The 27901-nt window shown below is 36.6% G+C and overlaps 1 protein-coding gene across 7 annotated transcripts; it reads right to left on the bottom strand.

The window, feature by feature from the left end:
- LOC109073766 (patatin-like phospholipase domain-containing protein 6) lies at positions 1-26583 on the bottom strand. Of its 7 annotated transcripts, none has more exons than XM_042760945.1 (35): positions 26468-26583; positions 21681-21763; positions 19645-19701; positions 19278-19365; positions 18794-18968; positions 18575-18715; positions 18284-18443; positions 17873-17953; positions 17390-17518; positions 17215-17295; positions 16970-17099; positions 16812-16886; positions 16097-16200; positions 15788-15955; positions 15539-15616; positions 15223-15428; positions 14955-15086; positions 14371-14494; positions 14106-14295; positions 13740-13889; positions 13599-13662; positions 13352-13520; positions 12474-12656; positions 12256-12374; positions 11268-11424; positions 11028-11144; positions 10739-10808; positions 7640-7756; positions 4896-5012; positions 3488-3636; positions 3151-3303; positions 2117-2233; positions 1654-1738; positions 1309-1454; positions 1-1220 (listed from the first exon to the last, which is right to left on the bottom strand). In XM_042760945.1, exons 2-35 carry the CDS (start codon positions 21723-21725, stop codon positions 1140-1142), a joined length of 4158 nt encoding a protein of 1385 aa, XP_042616879.1. In that variant the 5' UTR covers positions 21726-21763; positions 26468-26583; the 3' UTR covers positions 1-1139. The 7 variants fall into 7 exon arrangements, with proteins under 7 accessions (XP_042616879.1, XP_042616870.1, XP_042616895.1 ...); XM_042760936.1 differs by having other exon boundaries at positions 1309-1457; XM_042760961.1 differs by lacking the exon at positions 4896-5012 and having other exon boundaries at positions 1309-1457.
- Between the last annotated feature and the right edge of the window lie 1318 nt (positions 26584-27901).

Raw genomic sequence — 27901 nt, forward strand, 5'->3', positions numbered from 1 at the left:
TTCCTCTCTCTCTTCCATGCTCACACTCGGTTCCTCACTACATATTGTTCTTACTTCCTCCCTCCCTCTTGTTCATTTCTTCACACCCTACTTCATTATTTACCTACTCACTCTACCTCCCTACATTTGTTTCTCTTTCCTACTACTCTTTAAAAAAAATACTTTTTTATCATTCTTGATTTCATTACCATCTGTCCACATTTCTGTCTCAGCAGTCAATCCATCTGTATTCTACACAATTTGGCCATCCCATCGAAATCTTCCCTGTTATGACTTATACCACATTTGAGCACCTACATAGTTTTCCACTCTGTTATCCCTCTTTAAAAATAATATCAGATATCAGGAACATATTGTTACTGAAAATCTGAAGTGATTTTTCCTAATAATGTGCAAGCATTACCATCAAATACCATCAAATCACAATCTAACCATTGTAATGGAAATGATAGGTCTCTATGAAGCAGCATTACTTCCTCTTGAAGTCTTTCTGAACCCACACAGTCTTTTCTCAGCTTCAGACCTTCAACAATGCATCCTGGGAAGCCATTTTCAGTCTAGAAGGCATTTTATGGAAGAAGGTGTCAATTCATGTTTAGGTTGTGGCCGTACACACGCACACACACACACACACACACACACACACACACACACAAAATTAAATTAAATTAAATTAAATTAAAATCACAAATCATTCACCCCACACACTATCTCTAGTAACTGGTATCGTCTGGAAACAGACAGGAAAACCAGAACTTAAGGATAGTGGTATGCTGGCCACTACAGTAGACATCATTTCCCATGACACCCAAAACATCTCAAAAGATGTAGAGCCCCTAATTTCAGTGGTAAAGTATCTCAAGGAGTGGCTCCTCTGCCTTGCTGGGCCCCCACAGTCCCTGGACCCTGTTGTTGTAGAGTCTTGAGCGAGAAAAATCCCAAAGGCGTAACAGAGTCACAGTTTTGGTGACAAATTGTGGGTAATGTGTTAATGGGGTCTAAATCACAGTATCTTTGGTGACTTTTCAACAATCTTATTAATTCAGAAGTCTTTTTATATTCGTGTCTTTATATTCTTCAGCCCCTGGTGGGACTCTGCTTCTCTTTCCAGTGCCCTTTGACCCTGCATTACTCCCTTTTCAGGAATCTGACACTTTAGAGAAGTCCACGTTGTGTTCCCTGGGGATGTTCTTCCTCTGACGGACTGTCTTCTCTTCATCCTACACAAATTATTTTGTTTTTAATTTCTGACTTTTATTTCACTTAACTTTTAGGGCCTTATGTAAAAGGTTGTGTGTGTATACTTACTGATGTGAAGACCCCATTTGGTCCCCATTCTCCAGGAGACTGGTCCTCAGGGTCTTCAGCCTCCTCCTCCTCCTCTTCCTCACCCTCCTCCTCTCTCACTGTGTCCATCCCGTCCTCCTCATACTCTGTCGCATAGTCAGACTCCTCTGCTAGACACATAAACATTAGTTAAGTACAGGTACAATGAACAGTAAGAATATGATATAATACCAACTCTGCAGGCCAACATTGTAATAATAAATATCTTGTCAATTCTGTCCTAAATTTCAAAAGTTAAATCTTCAAATGAAGGTAATGGGGTAAATTGTACAAGTAAAAAAATAAATTTTTTTTGGAGTAACTGACCATCAGCTAAGTAGTTCTGCACCGGCTCAATCCTGGACACAATTTCAGCTAGATCAGTGAAGTCTGCACTAGGACACGTGCATGACTGAAACAAATAGCAACAAAGCACCATTACTACAGAATATATACACTGAACAGCTGATATCAGCTGATATGTGTGTGTGTGTGTGCAATTTAATTAATAAAATAAGAAAAAAAAGACACAGAATTTATTAATCTAAAACAAGATTGGGGTAAGATTTTTTTTTAAAGAAAAAATACTTTTATTTAACAAGGACACATTAAATTGATCAAAAGTAACAGTAAAGACTTTAACACTGTGACAAAAAAAAATCTATTTCAAATAAATACTGTTCTTGTGAACTTTCTATTTAGCGAAGAATCCTGAAAAAATGTTTTGGTATTCATTGTCAAAGGGTGGTAGAATGGTGGCTTGTTTTAATGAGATATTAAGAAAACTCACATCAGTCTTCTTGCTGTCTTTGTAATCCGCAGAGCGATGGTCTTTCAGAACATTTTCAATAATGTCCCCACGAGCCCACTCAGTAAACACTAATTTACCATATTGATAACCTACATCCTGAGAGAAAACAGAAAACTTTAAATATAGCAGTTCTGAGAGGTAATTTACCATTTGGAATAATTGCTTTGTGTACGCTTTAACAGGTTATCTTTAGGATTTTTAAGCTCAAATTTAAGACTTTTTAAGGCCTTTTCTAAGACCTGCACAAATAAAATTAATACCATATGAGTGGGGGTAGGGCAATGTCTATGGTAACTTATTAAGTTGTAAAATTACTGTAAAAAGATTTACAGTTCAGATACAGGTTTTCTCAAAAACAGTAAGTTTTATAAAATGATACACTTCACATTTGAGCCTTTCAACCATTTTTAAGAAAATGGATGAGTCAAAAGTATCAATTATACATTAATTTAAACAATTATTATCAATCAATTATTATATTAATTTAATAATATAAATATTTTACGGTCTTAATGCATTATAAAAATGTAATAAATTATCTTCTTATCAATCCACCAGATCACATTTACAACTCTGTTTGCTGTGTAAAAACGGGTTGATTTTCACATTGGTCTGAACAAAAGGCTTATTGAAAATGCAAATTCATTCTCTGCCAGCAGGTGGCACTTTCAGAACAGCATAAATATACCGGTTTCCCTGGTAACCGCAGTACACACAGCTAATTTGAAATGTGCAGTGCTCATGTTTATTTAATGAAATCACAGCTTTTTGAAGTTTCATTGTCACATTCAGCCATATCGGAATTCTCAAATTTAAGACCTCCTGAAATAATAATTAAGACTTTCTTGTACCATTTAAGACTTTTTATGACCTTAAATTTTATACAACTAAATTTAAGACTTTTTAAGGACCCGCAGAAACCCTGTGTAATATATACTATACTGCTATTCATTTCAAGACTACATAGAATAGTGTCCCCCGAGTTTACTGTAGATGTGGGCTTTTGTTCTCACATAGATTTCATCAAATTTCCCAAAGTCCATGGTCTTAAAGCGGTCGATGGGTGGCCGAATATACTCGCAGTATGCGCTCTTCTTGACAAGTTCTAGCTGCCGTACACAAGATACATACGCCAAACGGGACTGGATTTCAGCCATGTCAGGCACCTAAGAGATACAGGACATTTTTAAATCATTTATGCAGACCTAGCACAATCAATTTTTACAGGAATCGAACATTAATGAAATCTTTTAATAGTAGTAATTCGTCATAGCGGTCCAGAAGCTTTCTGTTGAAACGGCTGCATTGGCTCCACAAGAAGTATTCTAATATCCCACAACACTGACTCACCTTCACTTTCTCTGCCCACGGGTTGATTCGTTTCCATAGCAGCCACCAGCCAGAAAGACTGTCACCGTAGTTACAGAGATCAGTCTCATCCTGGCTGCCCACATCAATGGCGATGACTGTTTTTGTGCCCATATTACGAGCTATGTCCGCTGCAGGGCATTAGAGTGCCAGTTGAATGCAAACAAATGCACGCGTACACAAAGACAGACATCCACAAAGTAGCAGGAAGAATCAAAGCACTGTTAATATTTCAGACAAAATACTCAATTAATAACTGATCACCAGTCAACACTGTTTAACCAAACCCCTCATTGGAAAGCTGCCCTTTTTATCAGCAATATAATCGAATAAACGTCAATGTTTGAAAGTAAGAATAAAATTTTTAAATAAAAAATGTAGAATTAAGTAGATTCTAAAAACATTTGCCGAGAATTGTGGTAAAACAGCCTTGCATGTGATCAGTACAAACAAAGGATGGAAAAAGACAATTATATTCAATGATGACAAGACAAGACGCAATTAAACCTGACAACGTGGGCTTAAAAAGTAAGTGATACATGACTCACACAAAATAAATAAATAAAATAAGAACTATTCCCTGGAATTTAAACATCCAATCTGCTTTACAGGCAGTAACACAGATGTTTTAATGCAGGGAATAACCCTGTATTTAGCAGTGCAAACTGCTTGATGAACTAATGAATTAAATTATTAAATTATAACTGGGAATGTGATGTCACAAGCAAAATCTTGTCTTTTTCTTCTAAATTTAGAAGTCCCCAGTTGAAATGCAACATCTGAACTATGTGAAATATCTTTCAGCCCAATATATTGTCATTTTTAATATATATATATTGGAAACTGGTAAATTTGACTACAATAAATCATACTTTCCTATATTGTAAAGAAGAGATACAAAATATTTATAATCACAATTTACGACCAATCGTACACCAGACAACAACAGCAGCTTGCAATGACTGACATTTACACTCTGATACAATTTCATGTTTTTAATAGGCTGGTGAGGACAAGAGGTCAAACAACGGAGCATCTTTGTCCACACCACCCAATCCCTGCAGAACTTTATCCATTTGTCTCTGAACAAATCATAATCTAATAGACACCTGAAATGAGTGAACACTTGAAATTAATATAAAATGTGCTGGAAATCTCCAAGATGTCAAATTTACTAACTAACATTAAAATAGACACACATTCTGAGTTCAAATGGATAAAGTAAAACCACTCATTCCACCCTCAAAATGACAAAGAAAATCACAGTATACTTACTCCGAGCCATGTAGCTCTTCAAAACAAACATTATGTGATTTACCAAACCAGATTGTGTTCCTGGCCCCATTGGCTCTATCTCTGTGGAGTTAGGGTTGCTCTGGGCCGTACTTGCCTGGCAGGTTGTTGATGTATCCTCCATCCATGAGCAGGTTTCCATCTTTAGGGTCGCAGAGGGGTGGCAGGTACCCGGAAAGGGTCATGCTCGCCCTGACATAGCGCCACAGGGAGCCTACCACACCGGGAGGGGACAATAACCTCTTAATAACGTCTAAAGTATGTATGCGTAATGCCTCAGCAGAGTTTGGAGGTGACCCTGAAGTCACAGTTTTGGTTAGTAGCGCACAGACCAGCAGGGAGATACACAGATGGTCACCCCAAGGACGGTGTGCGGTGGTTTAGTTTGACCTACCTCATTCAGTGAACCCAACCTTGACAGAGGTAGAGTAAACACCCATGAGGTAAGGTTGACTTATCTTTCAACGCTGTCTCACTGGCTTTTTTTCAATCAAAAATGTTAAAAAATATAGTGGATCCTTTTTATGCAGAAGATTCAAATTATATTAAAATTCTTACAGTTCATTCACTTAAATACATCATTATTAATCAATTATGATGTATTTCTCAGACAGAGAGGAGACAGAGTTGAAAAACAGTCAGTGAAACATATTGGGCACTGCCAGCCTGTCCCCGCCTGTAGTACTCCACTCGACTATCAGGTGTCAGGAGAGGCGTGACAGTGACATGGGTTGGAAGGAGAGAGAAAAATCCAGAGAGGCAGGTGCATTCAGCATGTGGCACTCCTAAATGGACAGTTCACCCAAAAATGAACATTTTGTCATTATTGAGTGCTGCTAGTGTGGGGCATTTTTGTAGGCTGAAACCCGAAACCAAGGTAGCATTTTAGCACTTCCAGTTTCATCGTCCTGAAGTCAGAGTTTTTTTTTTTTGTATAAGTTTTTGGTTAAATGCCTGAAATAAGGTCTATGTTTAACACAAGCTCAAGATATTTTTTAAGTTTTATGCTACCACATTAGAAATACCATCTTGTGGTTTTAAAAAGACTTTTACTTGTCTTGAAAAATGCAATTGCTAAAAAGTGGCTAAATAGGACTACAAAAGTTATCTGGGACATTAAACAGGAAAATTTGTCTATTTGCTAGTCTGCTTTCATTTTATAATCATGGTCTTGCAAACTAATTCTAATTAAAACATTCAGAGAAAATTGTATCACTCAAGTAATTAATTAATTAATTAATTTTTGACTGAACTAGGGTGATGCTAACTTGCAGTTTGGCCTACAAAAATACGTAATCACTATAGCACTCGGTTTACTCACCCTGATGTATAATAAAGTAGATTTTTAATTTTGAGTTGAGTTACTGCTTTAAAGCAAAAACGGTGCCCACTTAAACATAAAAAAAGGTCTGTCTGTGATCCTGTTTAAAAGTTTTTGACATACTTAATGAGTTACCCTATGTGGCTAACTGTGCTGTAAGATCCAGAACAACACCTCCCAGTGAAACTTATCCTTATAAATATTGTATACATGTAGAATAATGGCCTGCAGTACATAAACATGCAACAGCATGCACACAGAGTGTATGGTGTGCTTGGGACAGCCAAGCTTAAGGTACATGGGAAGAGTGCATGTGATGTGAACATGATAGAAGAGCAGAGGAAAAATAAATCAGCTTGAACAGCAAAACAAAAACATAAATATCGCCAAGCATCAACAGGCATAATTTACTTTATCATCAGTGTTGGTCATAGCTTAATGCAAATCAACATATGCAGTGGTTTAGCTAGAGCAGTGGTTCTCAATTCCAGTCCTCCCGACCCCCCGCTTTTTTACGGTTGTGTTTTCACGGTGTGTGTGTGTTCACTGTTGTGTTTGTTGAATTTCTGGTATTGTTGTTTTTTGTCGGTGTGTTTGTCTGTATGTCACGTCACGTAGAAAGGACAACCACAGCAAAAATCATACTAAACCTATCAATGCCATATTTTCTGGAAGCCTACTGTTGATTAATCTATTTTAAATTGCAAAATGAAACATCAAATAACAAAACTAAAAGTTACTGCATTAACTATTACATACTGCCATTGTAATAATGCACATAATGTAATGTATATACATCAGCTAAATTCTATACTAATGCACAAGGGAAATCTGAGCATCAGGTGATTGTCTGCATTTCAAATACATGGACTAGAAAGAGCCAAACATGGATAGCTGGGTGTGAATACAAATGTAAATGGGCCTGAGGGTAATTAGTTGAATCTTACAAAACTGATAATGAACACGACTAAGCCATTTCCCCCTAAAAAAGAAATGATTTTTTGTTAAAGAAAAAGAAGCCAAATCTATTACCATTAAACCTATTCTGCACCCCTCCTGGCAATAAGGCACGGAAAAAAACTCAATTACACATAAAACCATACATCCGGACACATTTCAGGGGAATAAAAAAATAACCTCATTATGAAAAAATCACTCTAGGCTTTATTTTATACATGCAAAATCTAATTTATTTTTTTCTTTTGATTTTGGGATAAAATGAGACCTGGACATGTTTTTTTTTTTAATCAGATTCAGCTGAATGTAATGTTTATCGTGGTTATGAAAGCACAGTCTCTCTCCTCTTTTCTTTCTCTCATTGAATACTATCCTGTGTTCCTTCCAAGCCATGGGTTCCCAATGTAAGCAGGGGGTTAATTCATTTTAAACAGGACAAGAGACAATAAAAAGCAAAGGGTAACTGAGTGGTTGGTTGTCGCAGGGATACTGGTGTAGCAGGTTTTTAAAAACCTCCTTTAGGCTTCTGGACGGCTTTGTTGAAAAGGGGGCAGAATCCTGACCTGGGACATTGTTAACATAGCAACCATCCACGAGGAGGTGGCCGTCCTTGGGGTCGCAGAGAGGAGGCAGATAAGGGGTATAGGAGGCACTGGCTCTAACATAGCGCCAAACACAGCCTGGCAAAATGAAGATGGAGAATAAATCAAAAGTGGACAAGACGTGGAGAGAGACAAAGGAGGGAGGGACAATAAACAACAGGAAACAGATGAGGGAAAATGAGAGGGCGGGGGGGACCCAAAATTCTCTGACAGTAGTTCCTCATAATTCTCTGTAGTTTTATGAACATCATTCTGATATCTGGCTATGCCAATCAGACATCTTATTCCATTCAGTACAAAAAAGAATAACAAAAATTTGATTCTAGTTTGTAGTAATGATTATAGTAATTTCTAAATGTCAAATACCATCAACAATTCTATAAGTGTGTTTACCTAACCAAAGAGGGAATGAAGACTGAATATATGGATATAAACTGCATTTATTAGAGATGACAATCTAAGCCATGCCAAAATGGACAAATAAACAGATTAGAAGGAGGTAGGGGTGGTGGAAGGGCACAGATAGAGTGAGATTGAGAGATCTGCAGGTTGTTAATTGTTATAGCACAAAATATTTATAAGAGCATGTTGACCACAGCATCTTCTCTGACAAAACTACAACAGCGTGTTTCTTGTGGGAAAAAAATTTATTGTATTTTACTTTAAAATTTCAATGGCTTTTTCCAGGCCTGTAAACCACAGTTTTAAAATAATATATTTTAAATATTCAAAATAATATTTACAAGCTCACATGAGAGTAAAGACATTTATAATGTTACAAAAAAAATTTATTTTAAAAAATGCTGTTTTTCAAACTTTGTTCATCGAATATTTACTAATGTCAACTAATGATAAAACTGTCAACTAATGATAAAAAGAAGAAGAAACGTTAATTAAGAACCAACTTGGCATATGATTTCTAAGAATCATGTGACAATGAAGACTGGAGTAATAGCTGCTGAAAACTCTGAATATGTATTAAACTGTGTATGTTAAAATAGATGTATATATTAATAAAATATTATTATTATAATATATTATAATAAAATAGTTATATTAGAAAAGTGTAATATTTTACTATACTACTGTTTTTGACAAATACATTTTGCCTGCTGAACATAAGATTTTTCTTTCAAAAACAAAGAAACAAACAAAAAAAATCTTACTGACCACAAACTTTTGATCAGTAGTGTATATGTATGTAACAATATGATAAAGCAAATGAGATGCATTTAAAGTTGCTGGAAAAAAACTGATTACGTATACTATCCACTGACAAAGCAATAGATCTCACAAACTCACAAACTTCTCTTATTCAATAAGTAGACATGGCTATCAGCCTGCCAATAATCTCAGTATGGCCACATACTGGCCATATTGCCCTACTCACATTCAACTACTATTGAATGATAATCAGTGAAATGACATTTAATATATTACTTTCACATTTTGAAACTGTTTGAATGTAAGAAGAGCACATTATAACACATTAGCACAACCTGACCAACATCCACAGCTTAGAAGGCATACTGTAAGTTGCAGTGAAGTCTCTGGACCTGTTATGTCTTATTTGTGCAGTGTGAGAATAAGAGGCTTCTAAGCAATAATGCAACAGCAGAATGAAAAGGAAACTGCATTAGAAAGGCAGAGGAAGCAAATGGGTGATGCATTCTGGATCCTACAGACAGCACTAACAGGGCTTTTACCTTCTACAAGAGCTAATAGTGTATACTTGATATGATGGGCATTTAGAATATAATGGAATGGAAATAGTGAGATAAAGATGTGAGAAAAGGACGGCACTGAATAAGAGCTTAGCATTTTCTATGACACAAAAGCAGGTTAGGACAGAAGGAAGACAGACAGAAACTTTTATAAAAAAGGGGAGAGAAACATGGTGGGAAAGAAAAAAGAGACAAGCTTTGTCCTTGCAGTTAGTGAGACATGCAAATTCAATCCCATAATCCATTTGGGCACACACAGGTAAACACATGACCATTACAAGGTCCCCAAATCCAGCATTTTTCAGCATTAAACTGTAGTCAGTGTTTTTTAAGTGAACATTAATTGATTTCGGCAGTGTGATTGAACTTATTTTAATCAGGAAACAAATATACTGTAAAATATGTTCAACTGAATTTGGGGACCAAACCCAGAATTCAGAGATAAATGGTATGCCACTGGTCTCAGAATGTATTTATGCATTTGACAAACAGAGTTAAGGAAATTAATCACTTCATTAATGTCTCCCTTGCATGTGCAGGTGCATGTGAGATAACAGGCTTAATGAAATTAAAAAAGGCATTTTCTAGATCTCTGTCAGAAGCCATCGGTTATTTCAGACTTTTCAGGAAATCGCACAACCTGCATGCAACATTAGCTTCTCTTTCTTGATCTTTACAGATTTATAACTTATACTTTACAATAAGCAAACACAAGACAACCTGAACAACCTGGTTATGTGTTTATATTAAACATTTAAAAAGCCATTTAAGAACCAAAGTTCAGTTTTAATAGCATTCAATTGATCACTGCTGTAAACTTTTTTTCTGTAAACTTATTTTTATATCAGTATTTGACAATGACATTTGCCAAAATGATTAAATTACTTCATTAATAAATTATAAAATTATTAATAATTCCTAAAATATGCAGTGTTTCCCACAGCCTTGCACTCTATTTGTGGCGGCACTCCCCGGCCCCCATACATAAATATGCAGATTCTTTTTCTACCAGCCGAAGGGGCTATTAGAAAAGGAGAGATAGAGGTTTCTCTGGTAACGGCTGTGTACAAAGCAGAGCTGAGCTCACAAACGCTGATTTATCAGGCATTACTCGCAAGATGGAATGAAAATAACATCGAAAATTTTCGGAAAACAGTCGGTTTTCCTTCTGAAGTACAGTGATATAAAAACAACCACGGCGGTTTTTGATTTTGTAACTTGTAGTGCTCATGTTCTAGTCAAGTCAAAGCCTTTTGGAAAATCGATTTGTTGCGGTCTGTTTGGAACCCCACATTAAAGCTGAAAGCGAAGAGGACAAAGTTCAGTCATTACTCACCATCTTTATGAACACGCATAGCAGAAGCTGTGATGTCTGTGGTCACATTAAAGTAAGGCAGCCACAAGTCCTACAAATACAAGCAAGAAAAACACATATGCTGTCCTACAAATGATAATCACCTTTCCTAATTACATCAGCTATTCTGAAAATTAAGAGAGTTAAAATAATATTGATCAGTAATAATTATAATATAGATCAATAAAACTGACAAAATACATGTTTTAGAAGCACTAGTTTAGATTTTTGAAACAGAGGCACCCCCAAAAGAGCTTTAGTGACCTCTTACCTCAATCTGCTTGTCCTCAAAGACATTGGAGATGCTGGTGTTGAAGGCAGAGCCAGAGAACATGGACGTGATTGGATAAGTAAGGTCCAGTACCGTTTTGAAAACAGAGTTCATTGCCTGAAGGCAAAAGAGATGGGTTAAATGAACTGAAATTTCAGTGATTAATAACTAAACATCCATCTTATCTGATTACTTAAAGCAAGTTAAAGGGTGTCAGTTAATGGTTAAGAGTCGCATTACCTTGGACCACTCTCTCGCCCTCTGCTTGACCCGAACAGCACTTCTCTCCTCTGCATACAGAGCACCAATGAATGAGCCAATGGAAGTCCCTCCCACTATGTCGATGGGAATTCCTGCTTCCTCCATGGCTTTGATTACACCAACATGAGAGCAGCCCCTGCAAAATCGAACATCGTGTTTACAAAGTTGAAAAATATTAACTAAAACTATTAAAAATAAAAAATTAGAAATCCGAAAATATTAGAAATATTGCCTTAGCAACCAACTGAAGTACATTTAAATTAAAACACTAAAATTACTACCTGGATTACTATTAAAAAAAAAATCACAAAGGCACATAACACCTAATTTAGTACAAATATAAATAAAATTAGATGAAAAAATGTAAAACTATAACAGTATATAAATAAGAATAGAATACTACAAACAAATTTGAAAATAAGTTAATTGTACAAAAATCCCTTTAGTCCATTTTTAAGGTTTGCATTTAAACATTAGTTTAACCAAAGCTGCTTTAAGGCAAGGCTGTGAGGTTAGCAAAAAAACAAAAACATTGTGGTACACACAGAAGGAGAACAAAGGCCATTTTTTAAATGGATGTCAATGGAGGATAAGTTTCACAACACTGAATAAACTGCTTTTTTGTGGAAACAGCATATCATTTAATGAATCAAAATCCTATTGGCTAATCCTTCAACATGTTTGCTATTAAAAAATAACTTTTGGATTTACAATAAAAAATGCTGTTTTATAAGTGAAGGGAGGTAAGATTTAAGTAAGATTTAGTTTACAGCACTTCCCATTCATTCCTATGGTATGGTAACAGTGACTGACTGTCATACAACTGTATGATGATGTCAAGGCTGTAATGTGATTGGTTATCAAAGCACACATGATCCAAACTGGCCATTATGCTTTCTCCAGTGGTAGAGCTGTGGACCTTGGTATCTCCCAATAATAAGACCATTCTCGGCTTGGTGTCACTCACCTGGCTCCGCCTCCACCCAGTACGAGAGCGATGCTGTTTCCTGTTAGTACTCTGGCCAGCCGTGAGAAATCACTGTGTCTGTCTGCAGTCTTCTCGAAAACCTTTTCATATACCTCTCGCTGTTTAAGGCAACAATCACATCCATCTCAAACACAAGAGTTACCAACAATCTTTGTTCTGTAAATCAACAGAAAGCTAAACATGTTTCATATTTGTACCAGTTTGGAGGGGCTTCTTCGTGAGAAAACTCTACGGGGGCACTTTAGGTGAAGGTGTCCAGAGCACCAGCTTCGCATGTTTAGCCATTCAACGGTTCTCGAGGGGCCCGGCCCATCCTCACGATGCAACAGAGCTAACTGCTTCAGGGCCCGTACCGCTGTGTTCTCCAACATCTGCTCCAACTGAGAGGGTAAGAACATGGAGAATTAAAACAGAACCTTTTACTATTAAGTTTGAATCAGAATTCTGATTAGATAAGCTGAACGCTGACAAAAAACATGTGACCACTAGGGGTGTGAATCTTTAGGTAAATAGTGAATTGATTTAATTCACGATTTTAAAGTTCGATTCAGGAATGATTTTTTGCTAATTGAGAACAGTTCAATTTGATCTTATTCACAATGAGATTTGTTTTGATTCCATTCAATTTGATTTCTATTAATATTAGTGTTTCTCTAAATACTTCTAATGTGTATTAGGTATGAAAAATAAAAAACTATTTAAAATGGTTTATTATTTTTTGCACAACTTGAAAGTAAAGGAATATAATAAAGCGTGCCTGAAAACATATTTTAGCGTGCCTGAAAGCTGTTTTTCTGTCATTAATTCAATTTTCAGCATTTTAAATCAATTCTTTAAAGTGATTCATGATTCAAAAATCCACGTTTGAAAATCAATGCATATTTAGTGTTGAGTTTCTTACATCTTTAGTATTAATGTGCCAAGTTGCACAACCTGAAGCTGAAGTTTTTGAATCTTTCCCTGTGGGGTTTCAGCATATTACATTTTGGTTACCAGCTCTGATCTTCAACCACTACAGCACCTCAAGCATTTCACATGAATGTGGACAGAAACAACACTAGACTCAAACAAATACCTCTCCAAGTGCAGGTTCCTGGTCTCCAAGCCCCACAATGAGAATGCAGTCAGCTTGTCGGATGCAGCGTTGAGTCCATGGGGTCATACTGCTGTCCGTCTGATACAGCACTATACGATTAATGTCCTCCTGCTGAGCCAACCAACCTGATAACCTGTACTTATGAATACTAGAGAAGGACAAGCACTTCAGATTACAATTAAAAAATCAGTGAGATAAATACATGTTGTTCTGATCTGATATATACCTGTCCAACGCTGAAGCGCCAAGTCTCTCTCTGATGATGTCACTGGTTAGCAGCAGAGTCGGTCCTGATTGAAGAATGAAAGTGTGTTAGATTATGCATCTAGATCGTGGGCTTTAAATGTCAGTCACTTCTTAAGTGTACCTATGGCGCTGAGGGCGTGGCTGAGCTCCAAATTGAAGGCACTGATTGGCACGTCATCACAAACAGGAAGCACGGCCACAGTGGAGAGATTACTGGCTGGGTTAGTGACATCCGGACTCGACGCCATGCTTGGCAGACCCAAGGCAGAGCCTAGAGAAAGGAAAGAAGAGAGATCTCACAACTTAGTAAAGTTAACAGGTTTGATTCTGAAGTCTTGTTGAATTTAAACATGCACTTCTTTATTCTTCATTTGTTTAAACAAAGAAAAGGTTCTACTTCATATTCTTCGTTCCTAATATGATGTTTCTTCTCAAGATCGACTTTACTGAAGCACAGAATGAGATGTGAATAATTAATGTTTGGTACTTGAGAAAGGTCCACGGGGCTGTTGAAGGTTCCCCAAAATCTTCTGCCCCAGCAGATGAATCAAGCGTGTCACCACCTGTGGGTATCTTCTCTTAATATTGTTGAGCGTTCCTTCTGGAAGCTTCACCAGCTCTGTGTCTCTGACTGCATGGACTGTGGTGGCACGAGGCTGCCGAGTCAAAGCCTCCACCTGAGGAAAAAAAAAGAGACATAGTTTAGCGATCCTAAATTCAGTTTAGAATATATTGCAAAGCTTTAGACTCACAACTCCAATGAGATCTCCTCGTCCATACTCTCCAACCAGCTCCTTCTTCCCATTCGCTTTTCGGATGACAGAACGCAGTCGTCCATTCAGCACAATATAGGTACAGTCGGACTGATCATCTTGCCTATGGACCACAACAAATTTAATGATAGAATGGAGTAATGATGCTGAAAATTCAGCTCTGCCATCACAGGAAAAAAATTAATTTTTAAATATATTTAAAAAGAAAATTTTAATTGTAATAATATTACTATTTTGCTGTATTTTTATCAAATAAATGCAGCCTTGATGAGCATAAGAGATTTCTACTGAAAATAAATAGTGTAGAAAAATATACTAAATTTTTATTTATATATATATATATATATATATATATATATATAACTATAAGATTTCATAAGATTAATCATCCAATCAGCAACTTAAAATTAATTATCCAAAACACATTTCTTAATTATCCAAAGTTATATTTGAACTATCATCTGGGAATGTTGTCAGCTAAAGAAAATGTTACAATGAACTAAATAATAATAATAATAAAAAAAAAAAACATTTCATGAGAGAGAGAGAGAGAGTTATGGCACCTGTACAGGGCCCGTCCAGCTTCAACAGCCATCCAGTCAATGGCGAAATCCATCTGCCGTACAAACGGGGACATGCGGATAGCCACAGTGTGAGCTGCACTGAGAACTACACTTGGCTGCTCACGCATGATCCTACAGGGGGCAGCACAAACAGACAATATCACTCTGCTTGCTACTGATGGAGATGAATTCTTTGTTTTTGCAATGGCTAGAGTGGCATTCAAATATTTGAGTGAAATCAGCTGCAGGACTGTTCAGACACACTCACTCATAGAAGTCAGATTTGGAGATCTTGAGGTAGGTACAGTCACGCTCAGCTTTAATGGTGAAGATGAGCGGCTCTCCTGTGAGTACAGCCAGCTGACCTACCATCTCACCCGACTGGGTCACAAACAAACACACTGCGTCCTGCTTGTCAATCATCTTCTGATAGACATGAAGACAGCCAGACAGGACAAAATGCAGACTCACATCCTACAGGAAAGAAAAAGAATTAAAAGGTTAACAATTATTGTTCCTTCGAAATAAATGATCTAAGGTTTGCCAACTAAATTGGGCAGAAGAAAAGAAATTAGAATGAGCACCTGGTCTCCCTGTCTGGCTAACACAGATCCAGCTTTAGCATGATGAAACGTCACCCTCCCATTCAGCAGCGCAGGGTCCTGATGATGAAAGAGGGCATATGAGGAAAGGGCATCACTCCAGTCCAGCAAAAGAGAGACAGGTGTGACAGTCAGAAATCAGAGGAGAACTAAAGTACACGTGAAACTGCTTCATTTTACTGGACAATGAGCTTTGACAATGAATTGTACCACAGAAATACAAAAAGATACCTCAATCTTCATGAGCTTGAGAATCTCTTTCTGGGCCTCCTCGAACACTGTAGCATAAGGTCTTCCTTGAAATGGGCTTAACATGTTCTCCATTCCTGACTCCTCCTCAGGATACAAATACACACTTGAAGGAACCTCATCCACCGTCACCTTCCTCTCCCGCTGCTCCTGTGTCACAGAAAACAAGCATGAATTCTTTAGACTTAAAGGGTGAGTGATTCAAAACTTTATATTTCAGTGGGGCTTTTTTTGTAATACTGTAATATGTTAATATGTAAAACGTGAAATGAGTGTAAAAAAAATCCTCACTCGTGTGAAAGCAGGTGGAGTGGGCGCTCCATCCTCAGCAGATACAGAGATACGGCCTCTCTCATAAGCCATGTCGAAATCTGAACGCAGACCCTTCTGGATTCCTATAAGATCAGCAATAACATCACAGCATGACACCTACATAAGCATGATATGGTGTACATTTCTATACACGTTTCTATACTGTATAGATTACATATACACACACAAACACATTGTAACTATAAATGATATAATATTACATATATTGTATACATTCTTAAATGTACACTGCCGTTCAAAAGTTTGGGGTCTGTAAGATTTTTGTGTGTTTTTGAAAAGATTCTCTTATGTTCAGCAAGGATGCATTTATTTGATTTTAAAACAGTAACAGTAACTGTGAAATATTACAATTTAAACAGTTTTCTATTTGAATATATTTTAAAATGTTATTTATTCCTGTGATCAAAGGTGAATTTTCAGCATCATTACTCCAGTCTTCAGTGTCCCATGATCCTTCAGAAATCATTCTAATATGCTGATTTACTGCTCAGGAAACATTTATTATTATGTGGGAACAATGATATACAGTATATTTTTCAGGATTCTTTGATGAATAGATAGTTCCATTTAATGCATCCTTGCTGAATAAAATAATAAATTCTGTCAAAAAAAATCTTACTGACCTCAAACATTTGAATGGGAGTGTGTAACCAGTCAAGACACATGGACCTACCAGCGATGTCTACAGGCATGGATATAGTCCTACTGAGGGTCGGTGTTGTGCCAACATCCTTCCCATGATCCCCACCTGCAGACAGGATGCATCATCAAAGATCAACTCTCATTGTAAATAAGTAAATAAGCAGATGTTATTATGATATTAAGTCTCACCAGTAGCATTTTGCACAGCGGCCTCACGATGTTTATCAGGAATGGTGAGACTGCCAAAGCGTTTGCTGTGTCGTACGGGACTGGAGCGTGTTGGATGAGGAGAGGCAGGAGAGGGACGAGCCTGCATGTCCTAAGTGAAGATGGACAGAAAGTAAATAGTGAATATTGTAATCTTTTTGCGTGCTAGCAACCAATCATAAGAAAGAAAGAGTGTGTGCATCGAGTTTAGCTCTGCGTTCACTCACATGGCTGAAGAGTTCATTGGTGAGCCCCAGGTAGTTGTGCAGGGCCAGAACAGTCACTCTCTGAAGACGGACCATGATGATCTGCAGAGGACACAACAGGAAAAATATTCTCAATTATGTGCAGTGGCCTTACAGACAACAATGGAATCTTTTGGGCTATTTTAAAATTCCAGACCTGAACCACCCGCACAAGGCTCTCTGGGTATTTCTCAAAGATGGACAGAAAGGCATCGACAGGCAGTCTGAGGACAGTGGAGACTTCTGCCGCTCTCGCTGAAACGGTCTTATATGGTCTCTGGTGACCCTGAAATATGCATGCATACAAACACTCAAACCTGTGAATTATGCGTAATTTCCAGAATATGTAATTTCCTGTGAGCATTTTCCAGTGTCAAGGTTTGCAACAAAAATTGCAACTTGACCTTCTTATGGGGCAATTTCAAAGAAAAGGGAGAGGGAAAGGTAAGAAAAGTGGAGAAACAGAAAAAAAAGAACAAAGTACAGGAAAAGGAATGGGAACAGGGAAAAGGAAATGAAGGAAAAGATAAAGAAAATGAGAGGCAAACAAAGGTTGTGTAATATTTTATAAAGTAATTGGGTTTCCTGTGCTGTTAAACAGCATGAGCACACAGAGAATGGAATTGTGGGTGTGACTCACTGTGATGACATCAAGGATGCTTAGTAGACTGTGAACACTGTCTCCAGGGTAAACCTCTTTGACCACTCCATCCTTTCCATCCTTATGAGAGAGAGAGGCGGATCCAGGGTTATTATCGTTAATTAAATCTAAAACCAAACAAAGTTTGTTGCTTCAAATAAAATAAACACTAACTGAATTAAAATAATAAAATAAAATTTTGGAAAAAAAAAAAAAAAAAATGTTGGCAGTTGCCAAGGAAGCATTTCTCATTTTTGTTTATTACTAAAATTTCAACTAAAATTCAAATGAAAACAGAAAATATAGAAACTTATATTAACAAAATATGAATGAAGTCTGTAGTAGTATCTCAATGATACTTAAATAACATTGGATGAGTGATTATTTTGCCACAACAGTGTGTTCACACACCTGTCCAGTAAGACACAACTCCAGCTTGCCATCCTGTACCACATATATGCTGCTATCAGGCTGACCGGGTCTGAAGACATATTCACCCTGCTGGAACTGCAGAAACACCATGTGCTTACACAGCTCCAGGAACAACGGCTTCTCGAAGTGACCCAACACACTGCAGGAGACACGCCAGACCAAATACATGCATCATATATCAGACTTTACATTCCATAATGCATGGGAGTGATCAAGTTCTCTTTCATTTCACTCTTGATGTAAATCAGTTCAGAAACAATGGGAGCGTACCGCACGTTCTTCAGCATGTAGAGCACCTCAGATGGCAGGTGAGAATTGGCCACGTCAAACTCTGTGAGATCTGCCTCCAGCACTGACGGAGGAGGTTCCTTCATCTGCAGAATGGGCACTTCCTTCTTAAAGCGCAGGATTCTGAAAAACAGACATGCTATTGAACCTAATCGTCTGAGCTGATGAAAATGACCAGATAACGGCACTACAGAGACGTACTTCTTGGCAATATTTAGCATCTTCTGTTTCTTTTTGAGGCGGGGCCTGGAGGAAGAAGTGGAGCCCACTAGTGAAGAGGTGGACTGAGACACCTTCCTCATAATCTTCCTCCCATAAAACAAGACTTTGTCTCTTTTACGAAAACGATATTTCGGGGCTTCCTGAGCCTCACGTTCTGAGAGACAAAAAACAAGCAAATATATACACAGATAAGATTGGAGTGTTCATGTAAAGTAATTCAGGGTTTCTGCAAGCTTTATGAAGGTGAATGTAAGACTTTTTAAAAGCTAATAAAATAAAATAAAAGGAATAAATGAAAGGGAACACAAGACATCGATATGTTCTCTATATGTTCTCTGATGTCTAAAGAGAACAGTGAGTTGTTTAACAACACTTCATTATTAAAAATGTAGATTACTTGATCACTTTACAGTGCACAGAAAAAATCATTAATTTCACAAATGAGTTTTTTTTTAGAACTAACTGCGGAGCTGCATCCTGCGCAGGACAAAAAATATGAGGAGAGCGATGAGAACGATGGCGACTCCAGCGCCGATTACGATTCCCACCACCTGTACATAAACAGAAAGACAGTGAGAAATCAAGAAAAATTTGATTTTTGAAGGATCATGTGACAAGGAGTATTTTATAATACATTAAAATAATATATATATATTTATAATAATATTTTTTTTTAATAAAATTATTGTATACAAATGTTTATGAAAATGAAATAGCCCCAATATTGTGTTAATTGGTAATTAATTCATAGTGGAGAAATTCAATATTTGCACAATTCTGCAAAGGCTATGATTCAGTGTAACAGTGTAAAATGTACATTGTCTACTGACCATGCTGGTCTGCAGCTGATCCTCCACTAAACTCTTGATGTTTCCAAATCGATCCAGCTACAAAACACACAGAATGTTATTACAGGCAGCTTTTTTGAGAACACAACACTGGGATCAAAAATTAGAACATGAGAAAAAGACTAGCAATCTAGCTCTTGAACTAAGAGATAGGGAAAAGGTGATGACAGTAAGAGAAATATCTGAAAGATATACACATTTGTTACTGGAGCACTAATATTTTGTTCTGTTTCATAATTATGTCAACTTTTCCTCTCTCCGTTGTGCCGTCACTCCTTCAAGCATTCCCACTCTGTCACTCTTCTACTCACTCATTCCTTCCTTCTTTCTTTCTCAGCTCATTTATTTTCAACAAAGCAAGGCCCACAGTGTATCTAAAGTGAACAGCAGAACTGTTTCTACAGTAGCTCAGTGCATTAAGTGGAGAATCAGTTATAAATGAAATAATAGCATTTTTGTCTTGTTTTTCCACACTTACCCCATTAACAGAATGACAGAGATCTTAAACTCACTTAGGTTTGAAATTTTTTAGAAGCCTTAATACCTAAAATAATTTTGCTTCTCAAGCAAATCTTGATTTATGAATGTTTAGATATTTGTACTATGAACAATCAAAAATACTGAGCAGTAAAATATATATTTTTTCCATTGTAATGACTAAGATTTTGGTAACACTTTATTTTTAGGACCAATTCTCACTATTAACTAGCTGCTTATTAGCATGCATATTACTACTGCCAATTTATTAGTACTTATAAAAGCACAAATTAATGCCTTATTCTGCATGACCATATCTTTAGATCCCTTACTCCTACACAATACCTAAATTAACCACTTCCTTACTAACTATTAATAAGCAGCAAATTAAGAGTTTATTGTGGGGAAAACACTTAATTAATAGTGAATATATGTTCCCTATTCTAAAGTGTTACCAAGATATTTATTTTGCAGAGAATGATGAAAATAAACTTAGTATGCATTGTATCTAAATGCAACATCCTTGGAAATTAAGAAGTACTTAAAAACAGAAGTGGTGGGTTTTATCTTCAGTGTCTCTGGTGGAAACCACACAAGCGTGTGAATGTTAACACATCCTCTAACTTTATCATCACACACACTACCAGTCAAACGTTTTTGAACAGTAAGATTTTTAATGTTTCTTAAAGAATTCTCCTCTGCTCACCAAGTCTGCATTTATTTGATCCAGAATACAACAAAAGCAGTAATATTGTGAATTATTCAAAATAACTGATTTCTATTTGAATATATTTTTTTAATGTAATTTATTCCTGTGCTTTTTTAGCATCATTACTCCAGTCTTCAGTGTCACATGATCCTTCAGAAATCATTCTAATATTCTGATTAGCTGCTCAAAAATCATTTATTATTATTATTATGTTGAAAACAGCTGAGTAGAGTTTTTTCAGGTTTCTTTGATGAATAGAAAGTTCTGAAGAACAGCATTTATCTGAAATAGAAATCTTTTGTAACATTATAAATGTCTTTATTATCAGTTTTGATCAATTTAAAGCATCCTTCCTAAATAAAAGTATTAATATCTATAAATCAGATGTGTTGTAAGCAAACATGCCCTTGCGATTTGTAATCTTTATGAATTCGAGACATGAATTTGTGCAATTCTGCATAACTACTCCAAGACATCTAGTTGCATCTTCTAAACTCTCACTTTTCCCATCATGACAGATCAAAAAAAAAAACTAATTTCACAACAAGTCTTTCTAAACAAGTCACATGATCAGATTAGCTGCAGACAATCCGCCCAGCAACAAAACACAGCTGTCAATGACAGACCGCTTGCTTGTCGTGTGCTGTGTGAATATGCAAATGAGAATATTAACCAAGGGTTTACAGATGTAAATTGGGCCACAGTGTAACTTGGACTCAAAATTAGGTGCTGCATTGCACTCACATTGAAACATATGAATGCACAGAGTGCTGAGAGCGCTGAGGTTTGTGTATGTGTGTGTAAGATAAAGCATTAGGGTGGTGCTGCTCACCTGTGAAGCTTCTGCAGACTCTGGGCCCGATGTGCTCTGTCCCATTCTATCTCAACGCACAGCTGGGCCATCAATGACAGCCACTGCAACACACAGCACGACAACAGGCTTCATGCAACATGCACAGATCAGCATCACACACACATTCAATAAGAATCACTGCAGGCTAAAAAAAAAAAAGCTTCCTATGAACATATTCAGTTCATGTCCATGCACATAACACGGATCAGCTGGATAGATTTTATAATAAAAATCAAATGGTACTAGATTATTAAACAAATCATGGATGATGATTGAAAATCATCTATTAAATACACAATGTAGCTACAGTATAGCACGCAATTTGCTTAATAATAAAACATTACTTTTTAATAAAAAGCTGTCACTAATATTTAAAATTATATATAAACCATTTTACAGTGCTGTTATTGTTAAAACTATATCCAAGTGTTTTATTAATTGAAATAAAGAAAATGAAAACTAAGAATATATAAATAAAAGCTATATACTATAAGTTATAATAAAAATAACACTGACATTTTATAATATCTTAACCTATACAGAAGTATTTTATAAATATTATTCTAACATTCAGTCTCTTAATGTGTACCATACAAACAAGTACAGCCAGTATTTAAAAAAGAAACTTTGCTGCCAGAAATGATTCATTGCATTTGGCAAACAGAGAATATGTTGATGTTGTTTTCATAATAGTAATGTTAATGTAAACAGTGCTTCAAAACAGGTCAGTCAAAGATCACAATCAGCAGAGGAAACCATCCAATCACAACTCCTCCCCAAACTGATGTCATCATCCCTGACAGACTTCCAATAAAACACACACATACAGCATGAGTAGGGTGGCCATATGCACCGTTCATACAGGACACGTCCCAGCCAGGATTTTAATATTGCCTAAAATAGCTCTATCCAGGTTTTGGCTGTTTGCTCTGTGCAGGTCGATCGTTGTGCTATAGAGAGCAGAGCAGACAGCTCTATTTTTTAAACAAAAACAGATTTAAGATAAATTAAATGTGTCCTTTTATTATTGCTTGGACAAAATGATGAACATTTCTTTGTGAAATTGAAATATAAGTATAATAATATACTAATATAGCACTTGTATATTATTGCTCTTTTGTTGGTTTTGATTGCTTCTGTTGTTCTCATTTGTAAGTCGCTTTGGATGACAAAATTTAAATATAATGTAAATGTAAATAACAAAACTAAATTGAAATTTTAAAACAAGCCCCAAATCAAATAAATAACACAGATAAAATAAATCTGCTCTTTCCATTTAAAATTAGAGGCAACCACAGCATTTTAATCATGATCCAGGCAAAGATGCTGCAGACATGCAACATGAGCAGTTTTTAATCTTAATTAGATTGTATAATTTAGAAATTTTGAAGCAAAAACAGAATGGTCTGACTTCAGTTTTGTGAAACTATACATAAAAATATCTACATGAAACAGCGGACGAGCTGAATGAGACAGATTCACTCTCTGCCAGCAGGTGGCGCTTAAAGCGTTTCCTTGGTTTCTGCTGAAAACAAAACAACGCTGCACTTATGAACTTTAATATGCATTATACAGAGGCAAGATGAAAAGAAAAAATACCATCTAAACTAGTGCTGTCAAAAGACCCGGTACTTCTTTACCAAGTCGGTACTAAAAAAATTTAAATGTTACGGTACCAGGTTTTTTGAAGTACCAGTGGTACCGAGCACCCGGTCAACCTGGTTCTTGATGCGCTAGCCGAAAGGTGCGTAATATAATGAGCATTAGAATGAAATTTCTTTATTAACTATTTAATGCTCCTATAACTTTTATTTAAAATACTTTTATTTAAAATAAAATAAAAACAGGAGGATATGATGATATTTACTATTTTTACACACCAGAGGCTTTTAAATGAATTGTGAATCTAAAATATGCGTGTTAGAGAATGTACAAACATTGTTTGTGTCATATCAGTCAGAAAAGCAGTTCTGGGCTTTTTTTTTTTTTTTTTTAAGCTAACTTAGTTGTTATTCTTGGCTTTAAAATTCAAAAGACCTTTAAAATTAAATATGTACACAGTTTGGATTAAATGAAAGTATATTAAAACATTTTAATTAGCATGTTTTTGTGTTTTGCTTTGGTACCGAGAGTGGTACAGAGAACAGTGGATTTTTTACTGGTGTTGGTTCCGAATACTGAAATTTTGGTACCGTGACAACACTAATATAACCTCTTCTAAAGACAGTAAGTTCCCCTCAGACATGCATTCATATAAACTCCTACACCTAAATGAATCGCGATTTGTTTAGCATCTCACCCAATTTGAATTGTCACATATTTTAATCGATTATCATCCGGCTGGCAGTCAATCGTTACATCCCTAACAATACCTGCATGTTATTGGTCAAACTGCTTTGGATGTTTTAGGCAATATTAAAATCCTGCCCAGGACGTGTCCCGTATGAAAGGCGCATATGGCCACCCTAAGCATGAGTGGTTTTCATTCTGATCTTCCCACCAATAACTTCATTGTTCCTTTCATACCCAGGGTTGCACAAGCAGACTGTGTGTACAACCGAACCACACACACGCTGATTTCACTGACCTACGCACAACACAAGCCCTTCACATTCAGTACACACATAAACACGTTTATAGTGGGAGAGCCCAACCTCCAACAAAGACACATGTGCCCTTACATCTCACATTTACACCTAAAACACTGAGTCCATCTAAAGCCATTCAGTGATGACATCACATTGTCTAGAGGCCAACAACTGAAGTCATTGGGGGTGGAGAGAGGATCAGATTACTGAGATCACAGCAGACATGAAGAGATTCATCCACATCTGGATCCCAGAGTGTATAAAATGCACTGGTAATGGCTGGAGATGCAAGCCAACTATGAAAGATTTACTGTTTATACAGATGAAAGAGACGTAGTGAGTGACTGTATCACATTCAGTCAGATTGATTATAGGCAGAAATAGCATTGTCATTCAATAACATGCTATAGAATAACAAGAGAGGGAATGGAAACCACAGGCCAATGATGAAGGGGGGATCTGAAATGCCAGTATTCATCACTCACTAATGGGCACCTTCTAATAGCCATTGTCCACAGTTAACAATGCTCTTATGCACCCTTAAGCATGAGAGAAAAAGACAAGACGCCACACACACTTACACAGTTTTGTTTTAAAGCCCCTAACTGACAAATACAACACTCAACAATTCAACCGTCGAAGCCTCAATGCAACGTCCTTCACGATTTTAGACATGTTCAGTGGTTCAGACATGCTTAAACACAGTGTGAACATCTTTGATTTAAAATGTTATGCATACACATGTCGCTGCACGACAGAGACAACTCATGCATGACTTTGATGGAAACAACTGCAACTACTTTCCATGAGTGAAAAATAGCGCCTGAAACTTTTTAAAATGTTACCTGACAGAATTTTTATTTTCACGTGAACTATGTGAACTATAACTTCAAAATGGTTACCAGTTCCAACCTTCCACCAACTTTGGCAACCTAAAAAATCAGCAACCTAAATGTTCAGCCAAACCAGCGAGAAAAAAAAAATAGAGGATTTTTCAATTTCAGCCAAGATAGTTATGGAGGGCAAAAAGCACTGACTAAAAAAATTGGCACTTCTCAGATAGAGTGTTTTGACTGTCAGTCAGGGTACATTTTTTCCAGATGACGTGTATAAGCTACAACAGGCAAACATATCAGCAGTGTACAAACTTCACCGTGACCACAAATAATGCCCGAGCAGAATTATCTAAAATTTGTTCAGCTGTACATGACACCCTGTGACCGGCATACAGAGTTCAGTCACTCAATTACTCAATTTTTTGTTTTTGGGCTAAACTAAAACGTTCATTTTGAATTTTGTGTCTCTGTAAAAAAAAATGCTTGAATGGCTGACCTGAAAAAAAAAGTCTGTCCTGTCCTTGAAAGCGGGATTTATGTTTAAGTTATTCAAATTAGCCAATCTAACATCAGTTCAGCCTATTATGACAAAATTGTGAGAGTATGACTTTAATAAACAGATACAGTCAAGAAGGCCAAGCTGTCTGAGGTGGAATGGACCACAAACCACCATGTTAAGGCATGATACAGACATTCAGTGTCTTTAAAACTAGCTACATTCATTTTATAAATACTTTGTCTAATTTATCTAACAGTAAATGGACAGCTAGCGGAATTAGTAACGGTGCCTCGGCTCAGTAATGGGACACTAAATCGTATCCTATTCATTAAAAGTGCCCGCTTGTCCATCATACAGATCTTTCACTGCCTTAAAGACTATCACATGCCGTAGACACATGCTGCTAAAGCATATTATACCCGAGAAGCCAGAATCCATGAAACATCATTTATGCTGATATTAAACGCAAACCCCTCATGAGCTGCTCGTATACTGAAAGAGCATCACGTGGACGTCTCAGCTGATCATGGGTTCTAACATGTCAACAAACAAGCCCTAGATCACAGCTGAGACCAATACGTGTTAAAAAAAACCCCGATCGGATATCTGTCCGTTATTGAAGGCCATGACTCGCCGGTGTTTTCTGACTGTATTCAGTGCTGTGAAGTGACCGGGCAGCGGGCTGCTGTTGGCGGTGATGCTGTGCGCTGACCTCCGCAGATCACCACAACGCACCATCTGCGACCTCGATCGGGAAACACTCACGGTACACACACTAAATATACACTGCTCTCTCACATAATCCGGATAACCTGAAAATTGTAGATAATGTTTAGCTGATACCTGAAAGCGACGGTCGTCCTGATCTGTCAAACAACGGTCATAACCGGAAACATCCGCTCAGAGCTTTGCGTAAGACTCCGCCCAGTCAGTGCAACAACCAATCAGCGATGACAAACCGACCAATCAGATTTCAGAAAATTGACTTTTATAGATTCCCTTCGCCGTTGTTTTATTTTATACAAAACATTCTCATTATTTAGCTTACTGACATAAAATCATGACATAGTTGATGTGTTTTATGATATAGTCATTGCAGAAACACTTTTTTTAATTTTTTTTTTTTTTGATTGTACGATTTTATTAGGCTTTTTGCAGCTTTTTAGACTGTATAAACTATACCACGTGACGCACTGAGTCTTCTATGGAAGAAAATATGATTAACTAATATACAATTATAACTCACGATTGTAATATCTACAACATATGGTGTGAAGTAATAAGGTCAAAGTAGCTATTCAGGAACCATCCTACATTTAAGCAAGCGTATAGCAAAGCAAAATCTAAATTTAAGGCATATATCACTAACTCTGATCTATGCCGGAACCGAGCTTGATAAGAGAAGTTTGTTTCAAGGAAGATCATATTCTCTCAATAAGTCAGATAATAACTTAAGAGGACAAGGGTAAGCTGGAGAGTTAACTGATCAAAACGCACATAATTTACCCAAATGCTTTCTTGCTGACTGAATTTAGTAATTTCGTAATCTTATTCTGAATCTCAATCATTAACCACCTGGAGAGAAGTAATGGATTTTATAATTATCACATCACAGCCGTCAAATACATTATGCATTAGGAATGATCTAGTACCACCTAGTGCTGATCTTTAAACTTACAGACTGCTAACAGTGAGACGAACACCAAATTATTATTATTGTTTTTTTTTTTTTTTTTTTTTGCGATTCTAAATGTAGAAGTATTATAACCACATTTAATAGAATTTAAATGTGATAATCGTAATTTACATTTAATTTACATTAAAGGCAAAATAACAAATAATAAGAGCACAAGTATAGATCTGGAACTTCTTTAAGTCTGTCTAAATATCATTTAGTAAATGCAATGTCTTCTGGTCCATATCCTTTCCTTAGGGAGGTGTGCTAGACACTGATTAATGTAACAAAAATACTATACATATTTATATATTTTGCTATTGTATTATGGAGTGACACTTTCATAAACTTTTCTATACTCCTCTGATTATATAACGGTGAATATTACAATAACATAGCACAACAACAGTGATCAGCAATAATGATACTCACAATAAAAATAATAAGGTCCTATCATAACACAGTCTCGGAGGTAAGAAGTGGATTATCCTCCACCTGAAATGTTTGTGTTTTCATCCTGAAATGCGAGGCAAATGTTGGATCACAATAATTAGGAACCACCGTTTCCACAAATCTCTTCACTTGATTGGGATGTTCTCTTT

The sequence above is a fragment of the Cyprinus carpio genome, chromosome A1 (assembly GCF_018340385.1).
Source record: "Cyprinus carpio isolate SPL01 chromosome A1, ASM1834038v1, whole genome shotgun sequence".
Taxonomy (NCBI): Eukaryota; Metazoa; Chordata; class Actinopteri; order Cypriniformes; family Cyprinidae; genus Cyprinus; species Cyprinus carpio.

What these genes read in the sequence shown, in the direction of transcription:
- LOC109073766 (XM_042760936.1), bottom strand. Translation starts at nt 21,725, where the DNA reads ATGGGACAGAGCACATCGGGCCCAGAGTCTGCAGAAGCTTCACAG. An exon ending in GCGCAGGATGCAGCTCCGCA is followed by an intron (nt 18,969 to 19,277) that starts GTTAGTTCTAAA and finishes TTTGTCTCTCAG; the next exon opens with AACGTGAGGCTCAGGAAGCC. An exon ending in CTCCACCTGCTTTCACACGA is followed by an intron (nt 15,956 to 16,096) that starts GTGAGGATTTTT and finishes TCTGTGACACAG; the next exon opens with GAGCAGCGGGAGAGGAAGGT.